Below are 23,097 nucleotides of genomic sequence, written 5' to 3' on the forward strand. Positions count from 1 at the left end.
AGTATCATTCTTATAACAGCAATCTTGTGGCGGCTGGTAAAAGTATCCCCATACTTGGATTCAGTGTCGTTTTGTTTTCTGGTCCTTTGGGATCGTGGAGTCTATTCTATGGATGTGTAATAAGTGTTTCGCTTTAGGTAGTGTTAGGGGGCGTGGAAATAGCTGATATTGCAGTTGAACATTCTTGTATTGCAAAAAAAGGTAGATAAAAAATTAGGGTAGATTTCACAGAAGCATAGAGCACCTAAACAAAGTCATAGAGCCATGCATAAATATTGGTTCTTTAGCAATATAAAATAAATTGAAAGTTTATTTTTGCTGCATTTCACCATATCGTACTTTAAATTTCAAAAACGCTATGCTCAAAATGTGTAAACATCCTATCAAGTAAAGAGACATTTCTTTTTCAAAAATTGTATCTAACATAGGGCTGCCTGTATAAGCATAGAACTTTCCGCTTAAGTTTATGTAACGTGAGTTCACAACTTATTGTCTAAATATTTGGGAGTTCAACATTTGTTTTTCATCTAATGGGCAAATTTGCCCACAAAGTGTCAGTATTTCTCCACTTCATTCATGCGTGCTGTCATCTTTGTTTGTGAGGGGAGATCATATCATAGTTCTGTTTTTATAGTCAAAGTGTCCTTGTTGTCGTTTATTCCCCCCAATAGGGAAGTATATTATTAGACTCCTTTGAACGGCGTCCACACTATACGATAGGAAAATAGGTTTGGTTATAAATTTGTTTGTGTGATCGTGGAGTACTTCTTCCCTTGCCCATTTTACCTTATTACACGATAAAGACGTGCTATAATATATTTCTGCCTAGTATGCCTTTTTATCTGAACTTCAAGACCTTCAAGACCTTCTCTGGATCCATTTTGAACGTATGTAAAGAGTAGTGTAAGGTGACGGGAACTCACTTTCTTTGTGCATCCAAAGCACATATGATATTCTACTACCAATACTTGATTCGAGTTTATATCAGTGACTGTGATGGTCCTGGGTTAATCTCAATATCACCACCTAATGCAGGTATCAGGTCAGTTGAAATGATGAAAATTATACATCAAATAATCATACATGGTAAACTGAATTGTATTTAAACAGAATTCATTTGCAATCTTTGAACATTGTATCCAAAGTTTCGGAAAAAACCATCATACAAAACTTAAATACGCATTGAGATTTAATTCTTAATTTGTTAAATTCAAATGAAACAGCTGCTCAAATATATGTTAATATGTTTATTTACAGGGTACTTTAATTATAGTAGTCGCAACTTGACCGCGATGGTTGACCTTCGGCTGATTATTCATATCGGTTATTTCATTGTAGAAATAAAGGGTGATTAGGGTAGTCATGTAGTCATGTATATTTATATGGAATTTGTTTGTATACAGAGCATTATCAAAATGGGTATACTTACATTTGATCGGTTAAAACTTTCCACTACACTAATTTATAATTTCACAACTTTATATTTCCACTTTCTCATGCAGCTCGTATTTTACGTACACTACTTTTCAATAATAGTTTGTGTCTCAATATGTATTATAATACAAAGGTCAACCATCGGGGTCAAGTTGCGTCTACTAAACTACGCATGACCTTATTCTATAAGAATCGTACAGGGAGGTAAAAATGTTGAGTTCAATAAAACTTCCAATTGCATTATCAATAAAACTTCCTATTCTATCAAATCAGACAAATATTAGAGAAACCAATTGTCGAAAAACAGGATTAATAAGAAATCAGACGCCACATTATAAACAAAGGCATTATACGTTTTTAAGTTTTATTGAACATCCGTGAATATTAGTGAACATGGAAAGGTCGTGCAAATTACGAAATTTACAGATTTAGGGAGGTCAAGATGTCTAGCTAAAGGTCCTTCCTCTCGTTACTAGTGGAATCATGTGCACACTATATATAGCGACAAGTTCTGAAGACTAGCTTATCTTCGCGTAGTCTTTATTGGTCGGATAATGCTGTCTAGCACTGAGCACCTGCATACCTCTTAAGAAAATATTATCTACTCCATTCGAAAACCTTTGGAATTTTTTATCCACCAAATAAAACGTACAGTTTAAATAAGCTTTTAAATGACCTTCACGCCAGATATTTACAGGAAGTAAAGACGGAAACAATTCCAGCCCGTGGTCGTGAAACATCATTTATTGCTGTGTATTAGGTAATATTTGTGTTTTAGATTGAAACAAACTTACCAACTTAAAAGATAATATACCTACGAAACATTGCAAAATCAATTGCATATTAAATTGGATACGCAATAGTTACATGAGGCTACATCAAACTACTATTTTTGGTATCAATTTTTACTTTTACGAACAGGACATAAACAGACCACGGATATATGTCTAAATAAAATAGTCGGTATTGTTTCGACGCATACCTATGTTTATCGTTGATGGAACCACCATTAACTACAAGAAAGCTGCAGGTCAGTAATGCCGCATGTACACACCTACGGTCTTGTTACGGACCAGATCGGACGGCCATCGAGTCTTTTATGGCAACAATGATTTAAAAGTATTTAAATTACTGAAATACTAGAATTGGAAATTATGAATTTACATCATTGTTACAGCAAGAAAAACACTTCCTATGGTATATACAGTTTAGTGAGAAATACCGAGTTAGCTGTCACCAATACTAGATGCATCAAGAACTGAGCTTTCTATGAATGAACATATTGAATACTTCAAAGCAGTTTTCTCAACTACAACATTAAAACTCTCTAGTATTGGGCAAATGATTTGAATGTAAACAATTTGTCATGTATATGCACTTTTGTGGTCATGTTTGAAAACACCTAGTTTCTTCGCTTGTGTCTATTTTGTGAAATGAAGATAGAGCCATAATTCTAGAAATAAAATGACCACAGAAAACAAATGTCCGTTTTAAAAGGCCATCTCCACACCAAGATCCTTCATTTGTGAGTATGGAGTTGGACACATAATGTTTTTCCTTAGATTTAACTATCAAAAGGCCTAAACCGCGGTAATAATATACACAGCAAACCAGATAGGAGTTGGACACACAAAATTCCGGGACGTACGTTATATACTTCCCCAATCCCCACCCCCACCCCAAAAAACAAATAACGAAAGGAGGGATATAAAACATCAGAAGTAAGGGTGCGGTGTACCGTTAGGAGTGGTTAAATATAATGCATGCATATTACTGACACAATGAGTTTATTCTAAGATAGTCGGTTAATGGTAGAATAATTAGCAAGCATTACATACAGAATTGATTTTGATGTATCATAATTGTAACATACAAATGTATATGGCATTATCATTCAGTCATTCCGTAATCCCGCATGTACACAACTACAGTCTTAGTACGGACCAGATCGGACGGCTATCGGGTCTTTTACGGCAACAATGATAAAACGTATTTAAATTACTGAAATACTAGAATTGGAATTTATAAATTTACATCATTGTTACAGCAAGAAAAACACTTCCTATGGTATATACAGTTTAGTGAGAAATACCGAGTTAGCTGTCGCCAATAGTAGATGCATCAAGAACTGAGCTTTCTATGAATGAACATATTGAATACTTCAAAGCAATTCTCTCAGCTACAACATTAAAACTCTCTAGTATTGGGCAAATGATTTTAATGTAAACAATACGTCATGTATATGCACTTTTGTGGTCGTGTTTGAAAACACCTAGTTTCTTCGCTTGTGTCTATTTTGTGAAATGAAGATAGAGCCATAATTCTAGAAATAAAATGACCACAGAAAAAAAATGTCCGTTTTTAAAGGCCATCTCCACACGAAGATCCTTCATTTGTGAGTATGGAGTTGGACACATAATTTTTTTCCTTAGATTTGAATATCAAAAGGCCTAAACCGCGGTAAAAATACACACAGCAAACCAGATAGGAGTTGGACACACAAAATTCCGGGACGTACGTTATATACTTCCCCAATCCCCACCCCACCCCAAAAAACAAATAACGAAAGGAGGGATATAAAACATCAGAAGTAAGGGTGCGGTGTACCGTTAGGAGTGGTTAAATATAATGCATGCATATTACTGACACAATGAGTTTATTCTAAGATAGTCGGTTAATGGTAGAATAATTAGCAAGCATTACATACAGAATTGATTTTGATGTATCATAATTGTAACATACAAATGTATATGGCATTATCATTCAGTCATTCAGTAATCCCGCATGTACACAACTACAGTCTTAGTACGGACCAGATCGGACGGCTGTCGGGTCTTTTACGGCAACAATGATAAAACGTATTTAAATTACTGAAATACTAGAATTGGAATTTATAAATTTACATCATTGTTACAGCAAGAAAAACACTTCCTATGGTATATACAGTTTAGTGAGAAATACCGAGTTAGCTGTCGCCAATAGTAGATGCATCAAGAACTGAGCTTTCTATGAATGAACATATTGAATACTTCAAAGCAATTCTCTCAGCTACAACATTAAAACTCTCTAGTATTGGGCAAATGATTTTAATGTAAACAATACGTCATGTATATGCACTTTTGTGGTCGTAACATATGAGATTTGTTGTTTTAATACACACATACTTATAACAAGTTTGCAATTGTGTGACAGCCTAACGCATCTAAGTGACTGTGTAGATCTTAAAAAACAATGATGAATAATGTTTTGCAAATTTTAAGGTCATTCTTGGTTCCAGGTTCCTTAATTCTTTGCTTAAGGCATTTAAGGCTCAGTGAAATTTTTTCAATATTTCCATTTCAGCTACGCTAAAGGTCTCCGTTGAAGGTGACTGCACAGCATGAAGAAAGATGGCCAGCCACCAGGCAGCACCATTCTTAACATTCGGCATAGTTGATGTTAATTGCAAAGACGTAGCAAACTGAACAACCGCTTCCAAATTGTTTCCTACCAGAAATTGTGAAAAGCCAATGACGTTTAGAGAATTGAAAACGTGCGGTGTGTCGCAAAATTCCGTCACAAGATCCTCTAGGTAGTCAAGAATTTCCTTTGTCTGCCAACTTGGTCCCTCCCATAATACTTTTGCAAAATGTAAAAGATGATAAGCATAGACAAAGGGATGAATGGCCACATATTTTTCTCCGTACTGTGGAAGAAGTGCGCATGCAAATACTACAGATGCTGGCACTACTGCATAATCTTCTTTAGCAAAAAGCATATCAAATGTTGTTTCTAAAGCATTTATCTCGTTGGGTGGAATATCAAACCCAGTTTTCTTTAAGGGTTTCCCATTCTCGATTTCCATGAACTGGTTTGAAGAGCAGTACCCAGCGTAAAACATTTTACTTGGAAGATTTGCTATACATTCTTCAATAACAGCGATGCATTTTGTGATATCTTTAATGCACATATAGTATGTGGCAAGATACAGTGGTCCAGACAACTTATCTAATTTCGAGCCTTTTTCAATTTCACTCAAAGCCATGTCTTGAAGGTGTCTCTTTTTCCACTCGTCATCTGAGTGTGTGGCTTTTTGTAGGTGTTCTAAACCTCTTCGGATGTGCAAGTAATGCCTTGCTCTTGCGGCAACTGCTTCATCAACATCATGATGTTTTTCATTTAAGAACTGGAGTGTTTTACTAATAACTTGATCTGAGGTGAAATTTGAAGTATATCTTTTCATTATTCCAAACTCTGCACGATGTAATACAGTCTTTCGCCGAAGTAATAAAGACACCCGGTGATTTTCTAAAAATTCGTTTTTGACTCCTTCTGACAGAAACATTGGTAGTTTTTTACCACTATCTTTCCACAGTTTACATATTTTTGATTGCGGATGTAGACCTGCATTAATTGTCGAAATAACTATATTGTCTGTTACATTTCGTAGTTTTTCTATTGCGTCTATTTTCTCATGAGGCGACAAGAAACGATGCCTGAAAAGGTTTGCTTTTCTAACGAAATAGTGAGGCAAATTTCTACGTTCAATGCATTGCGACAAACGTGCTAAACAATCCTTCAAACAAAGAAGCAGTTTTGCCGGAGTCCATTCATACAATCCATGTTCCTCAGATACCCAAAATATCACTGTCTTTAGGTTGTATGAGCTTATCTGGTCGGGCGCAAGAGGATCAATGTATGTTTTGACAAGCCTCTTCATGATCACATAGCACTGTATTTGCGTATCGTTGAAGTTCCAGATAAGTTCCTTCTCGCATAACAGAAACGACTGTCGCCATTCTAGTGAGCATGTCGTAGAACTAGAATCACCCACAGGAACAACATGACAATTCATTTTAGATATTTTACTTATCAATGTAGGCGCAGGCCAGCCAAATTTCCTATCCCTTGTTGTCCATTCGATTGCTTCTTCTGGCCAACCTGTGTACGTCAAAGCGTAGGCTGCGTCGTATTCTGTTACAACCGCTCGCTTACTGGCAATATCGTGGTACAAATATTCGTATTTTATCATCGTGCATGGGCCATGTTGAACTATTTCAAAGGGGAACTCGTCGTCATTTTGCGTTAAGCTTACCATCATATATCGAAACCATTCACTAGACAAGTAAGACCCGTCTGACATTGGTTGAAGGTAATCACAAAAATCCGTTTTTAAGTTAGTGTGGTACATGGATTTGTTATGCTCACTTGGTAACAGTCTGACATATCCCGGATTACATCTACTTGAATCAGATACAAAATAAATAATGCCCTCCTTCACGTTTACACAGGTATCCCTGGACTTAAGAATTTCTATTCCTCTCAACTGAAACATCCTATCTGCGTCACTTGCCTCAACTGCTGTACCCTCTGCTATACTTCCGGCTTGATGCACCTCTTCTATGCCCATGTTACAAACTTCAAATGATATAATCTTGTCTTCTATTTTTGTTTTTGTTTTACTTAATCTTGTACTCCATTTGTCAAATGGGGAAAGCTGTAAATCTTTTGAGATCAACTCTGAAACTGATCTCAGATCCATTTCTTTGGAACTCATAATCTGAAAGAGAATAAAATTCCGGTCAGTTACCTGTAAAATGGATTTCTGGAAAGAAGCGCAATTATCAGACATGCGTCTACTGTTTTTTGTTTGTAATATTGAAATTATGACCGTAACATGTATATTCGTAATTAGTAGCAGTACTGGGGGTGGGGGAGGTGGGGGGTGGGGGCGGCGTGGGGGGAGGTGTTAGAGATGTGTCATATTTCAAACCTCTTACCTCTTATGAACATACTCAGTAGAACCGAGTCTGCTATTATTCTGCTTGGTTCCATTTTCTGCTCACAAATTATCTATTCAGAGATTTTATTAACAACACTATTTAAGTGCCGCGTGGCGACTGTAAAAGTTTCGCCGAATTTTGTTTTGTTATATTTTCTGGTCCTTTGGTATCATGGAGTCCATTCAGTTGAATTGTAATGGAGTTCAGCTTAAGCCGGTGCTAGGGAACGTGAGAGATGTTCCATATTTCATTAACTCTCATGAACAGACTCAGTCAAACCGAATCTGCTATTATTTTGCTTGGTTACTTTCTTTGCTTCAGAAGGATCTTTTTACATACAGATTTTATCTACTAGAGAGTTAACTCAAGATTTTTAAATAACAAAAACCTGAAGAGTTTAGGTTTCGAAATCGGTGTTACGAAGCGCAAAAAAAGTTTACATATTTCATTATTCCTTCACCAAAATAATATGACCTTATTAAAATTATTTCTTAGACAAACAAACAAATGGATTTATAAAACTAATAATATAGAGATGTAACCTAAAAAATCATATTGTAATTATTCTGAAATTGCTTTCTAATAAATAATTTATACCTGTGTACCTCAATTTTACAATGGTTAGGATTTCATGCCTCAGTTTTCATTCCAAAATTAAATACTTTGTCCTTACTAGAAAAGTGGAGTCAATAAAAGAAAACTCTTATAGGAATATTCAAATATCTGGACAATGTATGTATAGATCAGGAAGTGTTTCCAAAAGGTATAGGAAGGGTTTTCTTAATCAAAGAAGTTAACCGTCATCTCTCATCATAAATATATTGAGTTAAAGAAAAAATAGATTCCATATGCAAAACCAGTACCATACCAAAAACTGTGCAAACCCCCCCCCCCCCCCCCCCCCCCAAAAAAAAAAACCGAAGTCTGTATTTACCACATAGTTCTAAGTAAAAATCCTACTATTTCGGGAAAAGCAATATGTGCTTCCAATTTGCTGTTGTTTTCGTTTGAAATTTTGGCTACACACACGACTGCTGTCATCAAATATAATTTTAATATGTTAAACAAATTTGAATCCCGTTAATGTTGCAAACAAAATATGAGAGCTGGTTTAGAAATCCACAGCGTTCTACATAAAAAGCATTAATAAATGAAAAATGTTTGTAGCTCTGCCGGCCCCTAAAATCCGTGAAACAGAAGTCTACTAGAACCATTTTGAGAGTCCTCAGAAGTTTTGTGTTTTTCTGGCTAGAAGTATCAAATGAATAGAGATTTTTATGTAATTTTGTGGACGAAAATGTTAAAACGACCAGCGGGAAAACTAGGTTGAATTCTCATATTCAACTTACAGACGTTCCGGCGAGTACGTTAAGCGAGCCACCAGCTACTAGTAGAACTTGAGCAGATACATGTTTACAAGGCAAAGATGTCTGATGAATCTAAACGACTGTCTTTAAAAGGGGGAGAAACTATTATATGATTTACACTTAAGCTCCTTACTTTTATAGAAGGAAACACTTCGAAAGTGCTCACTTAACATACTCAAAATTTTAAAAAAAGGTTCTTAATTAACATTTTGGGTTCCGATATTAAAAGTTTCAGAAAGAAGAAACGCATAATCACGCATTCGTATTCATTAGAAGGCAATATTGTGAAAAGAAAATGCACAAAATTAGTTGAATACTTGTTTCCGCCTATGCGCAAAGCAGATTAATAGAAACTCATCTATCTTTTTGTTAGTATTGGCATACTTAATAGTTAAAGATAACCCAGTTTCGAAATTGTTCTATTAAAAGCAAAATATTCCGATTACGTTTGTCTGTCCTGAAAATTTACCGTTACCTTTGAACTTTTCATATGCTCTCAGGTAACCCCTTTAATGGTAACTGGGTAGAGCCTCTTTACAGGTGTGAACTGAATGTCTACAGATCAAGTCTGTATAAAGATTTCACGTTACAGGTATGAATTGAATGTCTACAGATCAAGTCTGCACACAGATTTCACTCGGATATTACGTCTTGTATTAACAGCAGATTGTTAGCATAATGAAAAATTCAGATATATATTTTAAACAAGTACAATTTTCTTATACAGAGAGGAATGAAACTAGAATAAACACCGTCCACATTTTTGCAAAATTAGTGTAGTCATTTTAAAAAGATCCTGATTTAGCTAAATTAGGGATATGCGATAAACTGACACAAATCGCTATGTAGTAATATTTCGCGATTGTAAGTAGCACTTTTAGAATGTATTTCTTGTCGCCATTTTTCTTGAGAATGTCTCTCGTGTAAGGTTTCATTATTACAAAATCATTACATTTTGTAAGCTAATAGTTTAGAATTTGTTTAGCATTACGTGATTAACAGCTTTTTTTCACACAAAAAGGTTTTATATGATGATTTGATTTCTGTTGGTGTTCCCCTATCGCCAGTCCGTACTAAGTCATGCACATATGCATCGAATCACAATTTATAAACAATTCTGTCTTATCATCTACAATGTTCAGGGTGACTGCAGGGTTAAAATAGCATTTTAGACCTTTTTTAACGACAAGTCCAACTCTGATCAATCAGGTTAACATCTCTCCTGACATCAGCGATCAAAACATTGCCGAGGTCAAAGTAAACACTTCCGCCAAAATTTTTGATCAAAAGCCTTGGAAACTCCAGCTATAAAAAGAAAAGCAAACTGGTAAAGATTTAAACTGTCAACTGATAAATACCATCAGAAAATGTTAAAGGTCAAATATTCCACCCTGTCAATAGAAAATCTACGGAGAAATTTCGTATCCACTCTAAATAACCTATCAGAAGAATTCATTCCGTCAAAAATGCCCTCTATAAAAAACCACCTTCCCTGGGTAACGCAAAGTATAAAGAGGATAATCAGAAGGCGCGAAATAATTATGAAATAACAATAATTCTTGAACCTGAAACATACAGTCCTAAAGAGAATAAAAGAGGCTTATTAAAAATATAAGATCAAGTCTGTCATTCTTGAAACACTTTCAAAGGAACTTTCACTAATCATTGAAATCATCTTTCAGAAATCCATTGATGTATGTTCTATACCTTCTCAGTGGCAAAATGCAAATGTAACCCCCATTTACAAGACGGGCGACAGGTCAGACCTAGCTAACTACAGGCCCATATCCCTTACATGCGTATTTTGAAAAAAACCTGGAGCATATAGAATCTTCAGAAGTTACAGCCGTTGCTCCCATTTGCTTGGCTAGATACTTTTGTCTCAAAGTGTTCCAACCTAGGTACAGATAATCCTTTTGCAATTTTCAGATGTTCACTTTTTGTTTACCCTTTCATGAATTTCATCCGATTTTCTTTACAAAAGTTGCCGTTTTACTGAAATTGAATGTAATCCTGCGCACACCTTTCAGGAATTTTAAGACCCATCAACACCATCTAGTGACCATTTTTTTCCGCCCACTTGGACTTCGAGAAAATCGGATTGCTCTCCTTTCATGCTATAATGGCTTAATTATTTTGAATTGCTGTTAATAAAAGGTTTTGTGTCATTTGTGGCTGATTCAAGGATTCAAGTTTTAAGGCCAGCGCATAGAAATTTTAGCTGAATGGTAGTTGAATGCTATAAAATATAGCAAATGCAGGCTGAGCATCGGAAGTGTGACAGAGACCCAGATTTTTGTTATCCATTGAGACAATAGAAGAGTTCCAGCTTATAGACGGTTCAGCGTTATTGGCAAAGTTCAGCTAAATCATCAGGGATATACCTATATGGTAGTTGAATGCTACATGTGTGATAAGCATCTTGAAGTCAAGGCAATCATGTAGAGTTGCAACTTCAATTTAGAGGACAGATATGCGATAGAACTGGTATGTTGTTGATTCAAAGACATTGTCTGACGGGAACTTCGACAAAAAGACCTGTAAAGTATAGAGTCTATAGCCTATAGGAGTTTGAGCTAATTATCAGTTATTGAAGATAGTTTGAAATATTTAGTGATTGAATGATCCCTCAAGGTGTCTAGCTCATAATTGAAATCATTTACGAATCATTGATACACGAATCATTTAGGCAAGGTAGCCAGAGGAAAACTCTATATGTGAGATAGTTGATCTCACCAGCTATACGTTATAACATAGGTCATTCAACTTTGTTTGTCAGCTAATATAAGACATAGTCACCTTTACGATTTGACCCATCTCATTATTCAAGATACTAAAGGCGTAAGCACTCCCCTGGGTCATATAACTCGTATCCTGACAAATCAGTCATTCTCTTTTAAGTATAGGTTTATGAATAGAGAATAATAACTTTCATTCTAGAAACAAAGTATGGTCTAAACTAAAATAAACTAAACTAAATACATACATCAAGCACGGTGCATACTACTACATAATATATTTAGACATTAAACACTTTGTCTTGGCCGTATATATGTCACTGTCAATTTATAACTAGATATTTCTTATTTCCCTTCTCTACATGCAAAGCATGTATAATTATCAGTATGGATATAAAAGGAGACAGTTATTTTGTGGCGCATCTTTAATCAACATGGTTTTGTCAAAAGGTTATATAACCGGAATTTAATCCAATCTATTTTTTTCAGAATTTAATCAAACCTGTTATACTTTAACGAATTTGTCTGACTGAATCAAATTTTCAACATTTTCTTTCCGGAATTTTATCAAAAGAAATAAATTTCATGTTAATTCCAATCTCATCGCAATTTTTTGTGTACGTACCTATGTGTATGTACCTATTTTTAGTTTTAACGTAGGCAACATTATCTAATTATACAGTATATTTGAATTCTCCATTGAACTCTCCTAAGGGTGCGGCATAACCAAGCGTGATACATACACCGAATGGCATGGTACTTTCATTTAAGGAGTTATGTAGAATGTATATTCAATGTATTACAAGGATGAAACGAAATAACAATAATGCTTGCTTTTACTTTGTGTCAAACAATTCTGGTGCATTCATATTAAAATTGGTGTAATTATTTGATATCAATAACGAAGCATTGGATTTTATTTGCTTTAAACTTGTAACCATGCAATAATTTGTACTTCTATGCACTTTGGTATAACGATAATATTTCTATAATATCTCAAAATAACGTAATGATTATTATGCAATACTAATTACACCAGCAATCAAATTGTTTGCGTCATGTCTTATAAATTTGAAACTTTACCAACAAATTCATTTGAAAATGTAAGAATTTTGAATATTTTTATATGAATAAGAATATTGTAAATACAGAATCACCTTTCAAAAAGCCAGCACTCCTCTTATCTCTTTTTCCCTGAAAATCTGAATAACAGCAACGCACTATCATATTAAGAAAAAACGTGTAACTGTTTTTTATCGTTTATTATTACGCCGCTTGTGAATTGCAATGATTTATCGCAGCTATTTAAAACGGTATTGAATACACAATTACAAATGTACATGTAATATTTGTAGAGATTATTAGTCATTGTTTAATCCGAATATAATCTTATGAATTCTTTCAAATTGATTGAATCCATTGATTACATGATAGCATAAATAGAAGATATTTATCTAACCGTTTTGTTTAACTGGTAAATTTGTACATCAATATAATACCAGACACAAGTTCTTTCGGCATTAAAGATCTTAAAAAATATTTAAGTTTATCTGACATGTTTAAGGTACATTCTATAGCCAAAATATCAACATTTTAGTGCTTTTCTTTACTACCATTTTGCGAGATTTTACTGAAGAATAACACAATTTGATCAATGAAACGCCTATTTAAATTGATTTAGCTCTCTTTAGAAGTATATATCTTGGAAAATTAACTTTTACCTGAAAATCCGGACAGAAGACAGGAAAATTTTTTTTAGGAGGTCATGTTCTTTTCAAAATCGACAGCTACTACACGCAAGCAGTATTCTGTCTAAAATTGTGATCAAAACCTACCTAGATGAAAGATCTACTTCCTGCGAGCAATAATGTTATAAATAAATTTGATGAAAAGGTCTGTTAGAGTCGATCATTTCAAATAATATTTATTTTCTGTTTTTTTTTTCCATACAGACATCATCATTTCACTATTGCTTTGAACCAAACCTGTGTATTTATGATAAAAATCCATGATATCATTACAAGGTCAATAATTGAATCTTTCTACTCTATTATATATTCAAGTCTGACTTACCTTAACCTGTAATTTAAACAACATTTTACTTTCTGCAGAATTTATTTTGTGGAATTATCATTGGATTTACGAATAACTTTGATGTAAAACAATTGTAATTTGACAAATATTGGGGTAACGTTTCAATAATTTCAGTCAGTTTTGGTGAACAACATCTCACTCGAAATTATGGCTAATCCGTGTACAGGTAGACAATACAGTAGAGACTAATTACTGGATTATAGAGATGTGCCTAGGAGGTATACAATACCGAATAAAGAAACATTAGCTATGTTGAAAAAGTATAATCTTTTGAAATACAGAGGTAAACGAGCTGGTCGCCCGAGGATAAAATCTAAAGCTGATATTCACTTGACAAATTCGACTCAAATTAAACTAAATCATACATTTATATCAAATGCACACAGAAAGAAACAACAGGAACGTTCAAATTTGATCCAAATTAAACTGATCATTCATTTTTATTGAATCCCCAAAAGAATGAAACAACTGAAACTTTCTACTGTGAACATACGGTCTGTGCGAGGAAAGTCTGCTGACCTTCTCCAGCACATATTAGAGGAGTGTATAGACCTCTGTGTGATCACAGAAACTTGGCTACAGCGGATGGGGGATGACGTTGTCAGGGGGGAATTGTCTCAAGATGGTTACTGCTTTGATGATGTCCCGAGACCCGACCGTAAAGGTGGAGGACTTGCCCTGTTATACAGAAACAATCTCAAAGTGTCAAGATGCCCAGCAGAAACCTTTCAGTCTTTTGAATGTGCTGAATGGAAAGTACGTAGTCAATCATTCATCCTCTACATTTTGTTATTATAGACCGCCATATTCGGAGAGACACCCAGTAACTCAGGCTATGTTTATGACAGAATTCACTGAGTTTCTCGAACAAATAACGTCAAGATCCGAGTCTCTGGTGCTGTTAGGTGACTTTAACATCCACATGGATAATAAGTCAGACTGCTACACAAAACAATTTCAGCAGTGTTTGAGATCTTTGGACTGGTTCAACATGTCAATGCTCCTACTCATTCTGGTGGTCATATTCTTGACCTGATGATCACAAAGCTAGAAGACAAACGTGTGAATGTCTCAGAACCTTTGCCAGACTATTACATCTCTGACCACTGCTTTGTAAGTTGTAACATTGAACAGTGTCGCCCTCCCTTGATCAGGAAAGAAATCAAATCTCGCAATTGGAAATCTGTATCAAGTGACATATTACAATCAGAATTCGGTCAATTAAATGAAATTGTAGTGAACACTTCCAATGTCAATGATCTTGTGTCTGAGTTCACTAGAATCACGTCCGACATTGTTCAGAAACATGCCCCTCTAAAGAAAAGAACTATTCTCTGTAGACCGACAGTTCCGTGGTACTCTGGATACCTAAACAGCTGAAACAATACAAACGATCAATAGAAAAAAATCTTTATGAATGACAAATCTGACCTTTCAAAGAAAGTGTATAGTGGTGTAAGAAATGTATATAGCGCTGAGCTTTCTAGGGCCAAGGATGAGTATTACCAGAACAAGATTGGAGAAGCAGAAGGAAAACATCAAAAAGCTGTATGCCGTAACATCCGATTTACTGGGAAGGACGAAAGACAATCCGCTCCATTACACACAAGTGCAGTATCTTTGGCAAATGACTTTCTACGATACTTTGCTGATAAAATAAGCAAGTTGAGAATGATCTTGACAACATATCAACTGAAACCCAATGGTAATTCTTCCTACTCAAATCCACCTGTGACTATGAATACATTTACTGCGTTTCAAACCACTTTCCGAAAACGATTTTTTGAAACTTGTATATGCATCAAAATCTACAACTTGTGAACTTGATGTGATACCAACTAAGAAATTAAAGGGAGCATTTTCACAACTTGTTCCCGTTGTGACAGAAATTGTAAATCGATCACTGCTATCTGGTGTGTTCCCTGATGAATGGAAAAGTGCTGTGATAAAACCTTTGTTGAAGAAGAAGGTCTCCCACTTGAAACTGCAAAACTATCGCCCAGTGTCAAATTTAACATTCCTCTCCAAAATTCTTGAAAAAGCTGCACTAAATCAAATCAACAAGCATATTGAAGCTAACAATCTCCTCCCAGCTTACCAAAGTGCCTATAGAACATATCATGGGGTTGAAAACAGCAATGCTCAAAATGTATAATGACTTTTGGAAACCATAGATGAAAATCAAATAACAATCGTGGTCATGATCGACTTGAGTGCAGCGTTCGATACCATCGATATCCGATACTGATTCAAATCCTTCAAGATGACTTTGGTATACATAGCACTCCCTTGAAATGGATAGAATCTTATCTCACGAACAGAACAATGAAAGTTTTAGTCGAACGTCAGCATCTGACACGGAGCCACTAAGGTTTGGTGTCCCGCAGGGTTCTTGTGCCGGACCTGTGATCTTACCCTGTATATATCGGCTCTTAACCGAGTGGTGCAGAAATCCAGCTGATCTCTATGGATACGCGGACGACCACAAGATTGCGTTAAAAATTCAAGCGGGAAATTCTCAAAATGAGACAACTGTTCTTCAACAACTCGACAGTTGTCTAAATGAAATCATAAAATGGATGACAACCTTCAAACTGAAAATGAATCAGTCTAAAACTGAAATTATTATGTATGGAACAAGACAACAGTTAGCGAAATTGGACATCACAAGTGTAAACGTTGGTGGGTGTGACGTAAAATACGTCGATCACGTCAGAGACCTAGGTGTAACTATGACCAATACACTCAACTTTGACCATCACATTCAGAAAAAGTGTCAGATAGCTCATGTTACAGTACGAAACCTTAGGGCTTACGGAAACATCTCACACAGAAGTCAACTGAATCATTAGTGCATGGATTGGTTCATTCTCACATTGACTTCTGCAACAGTTTATTTACAGAAATTCCAGCCTACCAAATCAATAAACTACAGCGAGTCCAAAATCATGCCGCTAGAGTAGTCAAGAATGCTTCCCATGAAAACCAAGTACCGAACTTCTGAAAGAATTACACTGGCTTCCAGTTAAGGCTAGAGTCATGTTCAAAGTTTTAGTAATAGCCTTCCGTGTCATCAATGGTACGCTCCAGTATATCTGAGGGAAATGTTTGTACCTACTCGACAACGATACAGACTTCGCTCACAAAGTGACACTAACTTTAACATCCCTAGACGGCGAACAAAACTAGCAGACAGATCTATGGCAGTCGTTGGTCCCAAATGGTGGAACGATTGCCTAGCTATCTGAAAAACATTCAGTCTGAAGCCAGCTTTAGATCAAAACTGAAAACACATTTATTTAGGCAGTTTTATGAACAATGAGTGTAGTCTTGTTAAAATACAAAATATTCAGATGTGGTGTAAAATAGTATTTATATATGTCCAAATCTTTAAATCTAAGTTCTAGAATCCTGTTCATATTTTGTATGTATATATGTTAAATGTGTGTTATGTAATTGTAAAGCGCAATAGAATATTTTATAATTTTTGCGCTATATAAATGCCATGTATTTGTATTTGTATTTCATTATTATTTCTTTTCACGTGCACCCCTTTTCGGGCCTCACGAAAACTTGAATATGGATATTTGAGCCTGCTATCAACCCTGTCTGAATTTCATATACCACAACGAACATTTTGATGTATGATACCGTATTGTACTAAAAATGCCTACGAATTTTTTTCTCAGGGCTTTTGCCAACTGTCTATCGGGAGATTAGGTAGTGATTGTAATGTTGGAATGTATACGTATGTTTCGCCAAACGGGGCGTCCGTTATTGACTATGTTATAACTAATGAAATTAATTGTTCAAGTATAAGTTCTCTTTGTATACAAAGTATAAACGAATGGAGTGGTCACGCTCCCGTTATTTTTTCATTATACACAAATTATAGCACACCTGTTTTAGAAGAAAGTGTTAGTACTAAATATAAATGGGTACATGACTTACAAAACACCTTCCGGGTCGGGTAGGTCTGATTGCAAAATTACCTGATATTAATCGCCTTATGAGCGATTTTGAAAAAAATGATCGCGTGTCCATTTATACTATGTTAAATGGTTTAACAAGTCAAATTAGGAAAGTAGCAGATCCACTCTTTTTCCAAAACTTATATAAGAAAAATAAGTATACTGGTACAAAGGATGATATATTTTTAGATGAATTCAGAGATTATTTCGAAAATTTATCAAACAATAAATTTCAGTCCCAAAATGATGAATGTAAAGCTTTTTGTAATGGACATGATTTTGATTCTTTGGACTGTAGTTAGGAAGAATTGAATGTCCCGATAACATGTGAAGAAATACAGAAGGCTGTAAAGTCGCTTAAGTCAAACAAAGCTGCAGGTTTAGACTGTCTTTTAAACGAGTATTGTATTGAATCTATAGACGATTTATGTCCTCATCTTTGTGATGTATTTAATGCTATCCTAGAGTCTGGTTTTTCCCAGAAAATGGACAGAGGGTATTATTGTACCCGTATTTAAAAAGGGTGACCCTAATGTTGTGAATTATTATAGAGTAATAACTTTTGTTAGCTGTATGTTTAAGTTATTTACTACAATATTAAATAATAGAATTGAAACATTTTGTAACAATTATTCAGTAATTTCTGATTACCAGTTCGGTTTTAGAAAAGGAAAGTCGACTGTTGATGCTGTGTTTATTCTGCACTCTGTTATACAACGTACATTACCTAAAAAATTATTAACGCTTATTTGTAGGAGTTATTGATAGTATTTGTAGAAATCCTGTTTTGATAGTATTTGTAGAAATTCACTATGGTTGAAAATGTACATGTGTGGCATTCAAGGAAAAAATTTGCACATTATAAAGGATATGTATGATAAAGTAAAATCATGCGTAAGATGCTGTAATTCATATTCTGATATTTTTTCCAGTATGTTATAGGCTTACGTCAAGGGGAGGTAATTTCGTCCATTTTTTTGCTCTCTTCGTAGAAGACCTTGAATTGAAATTCAATATGGCATCCAAGATGACTGACCTTCTTGCAAAAATGTACTGGTAACAATAAGATGGCGGATATTTCTAACACAAAAAGGCAAAGAAAACTGTAAAATGTTATTTGTTATATTCAAACTTGATGTAGATTTTATCAAGGCCATCATTCTGACAAAATTTCATGAAGATCAGTTGAAAAATACAGCCTCTATCACATACACGAGGTTTTTCTTTGATTTAACCTAGTTACCTACTTTTTGACTACAGATTACCCACATTCAAATTTTACCTAGAATTCATCAAGATAATTATTCTGACTTACTATCAGGAAAATCAATTGAAAAAAACAGCCTCTATCGCATACACAAGGTTTTCATTTGATTTGACCTAGTGACCTACTTTTTGATCCCAGATGACCAATATTCGAACTTCACCTAGATTTCATCAAGTCAATCATTCAGACCAAATTTCATGAAGATCAATTGATAGAATGTACCCTCTATCGCATACACAACGTTTTTCATCGATTTGACCTAATGACCTATTTTTTGACCCCAGTTGACCCATATTCAAACTTGACCTAGATTTTATCAAGGCAATCATTCTGACCAAAATTCATGGAGATAAATTGAAAAATACAGCCTCTGTCGCATACACAAGATTTTTCTTTGATTTGACTTAGTGACTTAATTTTGGATCCAAGATAATCTATATTCAAACTTGACCTAGATTTCATCAAGGCAATCATTCTGACCAAATTTCCTGAAGATCAATTGAAAATATAGCATCAATCGCATACAGAATGTCTTTCTTTGATTTGACCTAATGACCTAGTTTTTGACCCCAGACGACCCATTTTCGAACTCGTCTTAGATTTTATCAAGGCAATCATTCTGACCATATTCGTGAAGATTATTTGAAAAATACAGCCTCTATCGCATACAAAATGTTTTTCTTTGATTTGACCTAGTGACCTTATTTTTGACCCAAAATAATTCATATTTAAATATGACTTAGATTTAATCAAGAAAATCATTCTGACCTAATTTCATGAAGCTCAATAGAAAAGTTTAGCCTCTATCGCATACAAAAAGTGTTTCTTTGATTTGACCTAATGACCTACTTTTTGACCCTAGATAATCCATATTCAAACTTGACCTAGACTTTGTCGTGGCAATCATTCTGATCAAAATTCATGAAGATTAATTCAAAAATAAAGCATCTATCGCATACAGAATGTCTTTCTTTGATTTGACCTAGTGACCTAGTTTTTGACTCCAGATGACCCATTTTCGAACTCATTCTAGATTTTATCAAGGCAATCATTGTGACCATAATTCATGAAGATTAATTGAAAAGTACAGCCTCTATCGTATACACAAGGTTTTTCTTTGATTTGACCTAGCGACCTAGTTTTTGGCCCCAGATAACCCATTTTCAAACTCGGCCTAGACTTCATCACGGTAGTCATTCTGACCAAATTTAAAATCAATTTAAAAGTACAGCCTCTATCGCGTACACAAGCTAAATGTTGACAGACAGACGACAGATAGACAGACAGACAGACAAACGACGGACGCCGGACAGTGATCAGCTAAAAATGGGGAAAATCTACACTCGTTAAAGGGAGTCGAGGTTGAGAAAGTAACACATACACCAACCAGCAAGAAAGTACGGGATAGGAAATGATTGATGGTAATGAAACGTGTTTAAAAAAAGTAAAGAACAGTGTTTAAATGAATGTGAAAATTATACTGATCAGCTTACAGCTGAAGTTCGAAGGACACTGTATGGACATCCTTCATCCAAACAATAGTGGAGGGTTTGGACTTATAATGAATAAACTTGGTGGTATTGTGGATGAAATAAAAAAAAAGTGTCAATACCATTTTTTCTATCAGAATAGATCAACTTGAAAGCGAACAACTCGGAAGAAAATTATTAGACAAACTTGCCCAGTTATAAGACAAATGTGTAACTTCAGAAATGAAGCGTCTAAATAAGTGTTAAGATGGAAAAATCGATACTGTTCGGGCAGATATTTACAATGATAAAGGTACATTTACTGGGAAAATGAATTCCATAACTGATGCTGTACAAGATATTCAGATATTTCCGTCAGACGAAAATTTCGGTAATTCAAGGAAGCTTAACTCCCTGAGGCCGATATCGTAACATATCTGCTGCGGCGAGATAATAATTACCACTTTACGTCTTCTGATCTTCTCACAATCTCACGTGCATGCAGTCAATTGAAATCAAACAGGGAATCATGGGTGAAAATTAAATTAAACTTACAAAATCTTCAAAGTTTGAAAAAAGTATTATTTTATTCTATTTCATCGGTAAACTATATCCAAATAGAAAGATATTTTCACTTCGAAATATTTACAGTTTTAACGAACCTACTGCGTTAAAATATTTAAACGTTTCTGGTTCTCTTACTTTTTCACACGCTATAAATAGAAATACAATATTTACAAAGAATATTTACATAAGCATACTTAAAATTGACACCCGTTGATCATGGTTAATTTTGATGCATTCATGTACACAAACGTTTTGTGACTCGCGCTGAGACAGTTATGTTGTAATATTTACATTTACCTTTGAAAGTCTTTTTAAGATTATTAAATTTACAATCATATGTTTATTTAGTCACGTTGTTTTTGTATTTTATAAAATATGTTTTGTTGTGTTCATGTTTTTCCGTTTGTATCGTATTCGATGTAAGTGTACGAATATTTAAGCCGTCTAAAACTTAACTTTTTCCGACCATTCATTTCTCTGATAATGGAATTTCGTCGTCTGAATCATCATTCGACGGACTGACATGTCAGATGCTGCATGATAATGAATGTTTTCTTTATTCTAAGAAAGATATTTGGCAGACAACATTATTTTACTCCTTTGAAATACAGTATAAACGAAACACAATGGATTTCGTTTTTACATGGCCGCATAATTGTAAACACTTATTTTAACAAGGGAACTAATTAGCACTAATAATAACATCTGAGAAATAATACCCAGTATGCAAAATAATTTTGCTTTTGTCATGATTATCAAAAATTAACAAGTACATGTCACAGTTAGCATGATCTCGGTGCCGCGACTATACTCGTCAATCGCCGTCCTGGGGAGTCCTGATAACGCGCGTATAGTCTGATATCGATGCTACGGGGGTAGAAAATATAACGCCTATAGTCGCATTTCGGCTCCAGGGAGTTAATGTGATAATCAGAAAGCTACCTGAATCTGTGAATTAAAATGTGGCAGAAAAAGTTAATGCGACAATGACCACATGAAGGTAGATAATTTAAAGGTTACTAGTGCCCGTCAAATTGCAAATACCAACAATAGAGATTCTTTTCTCCTTATGTTGTAATTGCCTCCTCCATTGCCGAGGATCGTTCTAAAGTCATGAAAGTTATACGTAACCCTCCTGACACCCTATTTCGTGATGTTTACATTCAACAAGACCAGTCTAGAGAGGAAAGCCTAACCACCAGCAATCTAAGAACTGTTGTAAATGCTGTCAACAGGGGTGGACCCCTGTCTTTGCGTGGTAATCGTGTGATTCATGGTCGGTCTATTGCTTTTTATCAATGCGAATAACATTGAAAATACTCTAAATCTGATGATATACCGGTAACATTGAGAGACTATAATAACAATAATAACTCTGATAATCAATCCTTCATGTCTTCATATGATAGAATGATCTTTCTAGTATATTCATAATTGTATATTTAGATTGGAACAGACTTTCAAATGTTAATCTGATTGACAATACTTATGCTGGTATATGTGGTATTAGTTAATATGCAATGTATAATAAGATAAGTTACAAAAAAGTTCATAAAATAGTTGAAACGCTGACAAAAAGAGGGGAGCAGGTAAGACGCTTAACCGTTTTATTGAATAAGTACTGTGAAGCAGAGAACACTTGGATAAAGTGTACGGTTTTGTCCGAAACGTGCATATCGAGGTGTGAACTCGAAAGAGTTTTAAGTGCTTCTTTATTTATATGTACTTAGAACTCTTTCGCATTCACTCCTCGATATGTAAAGCAAATTTTATTGCATCATAAGATTTTTGATAAGGAAGTTCAAAGGCCAAATCTTCAGAAGGAACTGCAGGCTAATAGTGATAATAATCATGAAATAGTTTAGAAGTCCATAGCCAGGATAGGCGTTTCTCAGTCCAAGAAAAAATGCTATTCGTATGGAAGTTGCCACAGAGAATGGCATTTCAAACGTGTGATATTGTTTTGAACAAATGGAAAATGGATTTTAGTAAGCATTCTACCAGACTAGTAGATAGAGATAATGTGCAGTTGGTATTAATGATGTAAATGATACCGGTCTTGTGTTATAATCAAAGTGGTATGACGATGCAGCCCAAACATGCTCCGTTTTAATAGGCTGTCTTCCGTGCTGTTTGTCTCAGTAACCTAACAACCCGTTGCGCTAGGCCCTAAAAATCCCGTGCACATCAACTGATATTTTTCAACGTCATAAGTAGAAGTTTTGAAGAACTGACGTTGTTTATGCATGTGCAGTGACAGTTCTCCAAGGTTAATCTGCTTCTAGATATACGAGAAAATGGCGACGTCAACGGACAAGGTAGCGCAAAGAACCGTAATAGAGTTTAGTGTCGGCCTCGAATTGACACCAGTTGAAACTTACAAGAAGATTACGGTTCAGCAGTCCCATGAAAAGCATACGATAAAACC

At 35.0% G+C, this 23,097-nt stretch overlaps 1 protein-coding gene across 2 annotated transcripts in view; it reads right to left on the reverse strand.

Annotated features, from left to right (window-relative positions):
• Nucleotides 1-1,082: 1,082 nt before the first annotated feature.
• LOC123534178 (uncharacterized) overlaps nucleotides 1,083-23,097 on the reverse strand; it is a 31,748-nt gene continuing 9,733 nt past the window's right edge. The window contains exons 1-2 of one of the 2 annotated variants that reach the window (XM_053520221.1): nucleotides 12,459-12,609; nucleotides 1,083-6,973 (exon numbers count right to left, since the gene is read on the reverse strand). In XM_053520221.1, the coding sequence (XP_053376196.1) occupies nucleotides 4,745-6,970 (2,226 nt within the window). In that variant the 5' untranslated portion in view covers nucleotides 6,971-6,973; nucleotides 12,459-12,609 and the 3' untranslated portion in view covers nucleotides 1,083-4,744. Of the gene's footprint in view, nucleotides 6,974-12,458; nucleotides 12,610-23,097 lie in introns of those variants that run through there. The other variant, XM_053520220.1, reaches the window with a different exon arrangement.

The sequence above is a fragment of the Mercenaria mercenaria genome, chromosome 12 (assembly GCF_021730395.1).
Source record: "Mercenaria mercenaria strain notata chromosome 12, MADL_Memer_1, whole genome shotgun sequence".
NCBI lineage: Eukaryota > Metazoa > Mollusca > Bivalvia > Venerida > Veneridae > Mercenaria > Mercenaria mercenaria.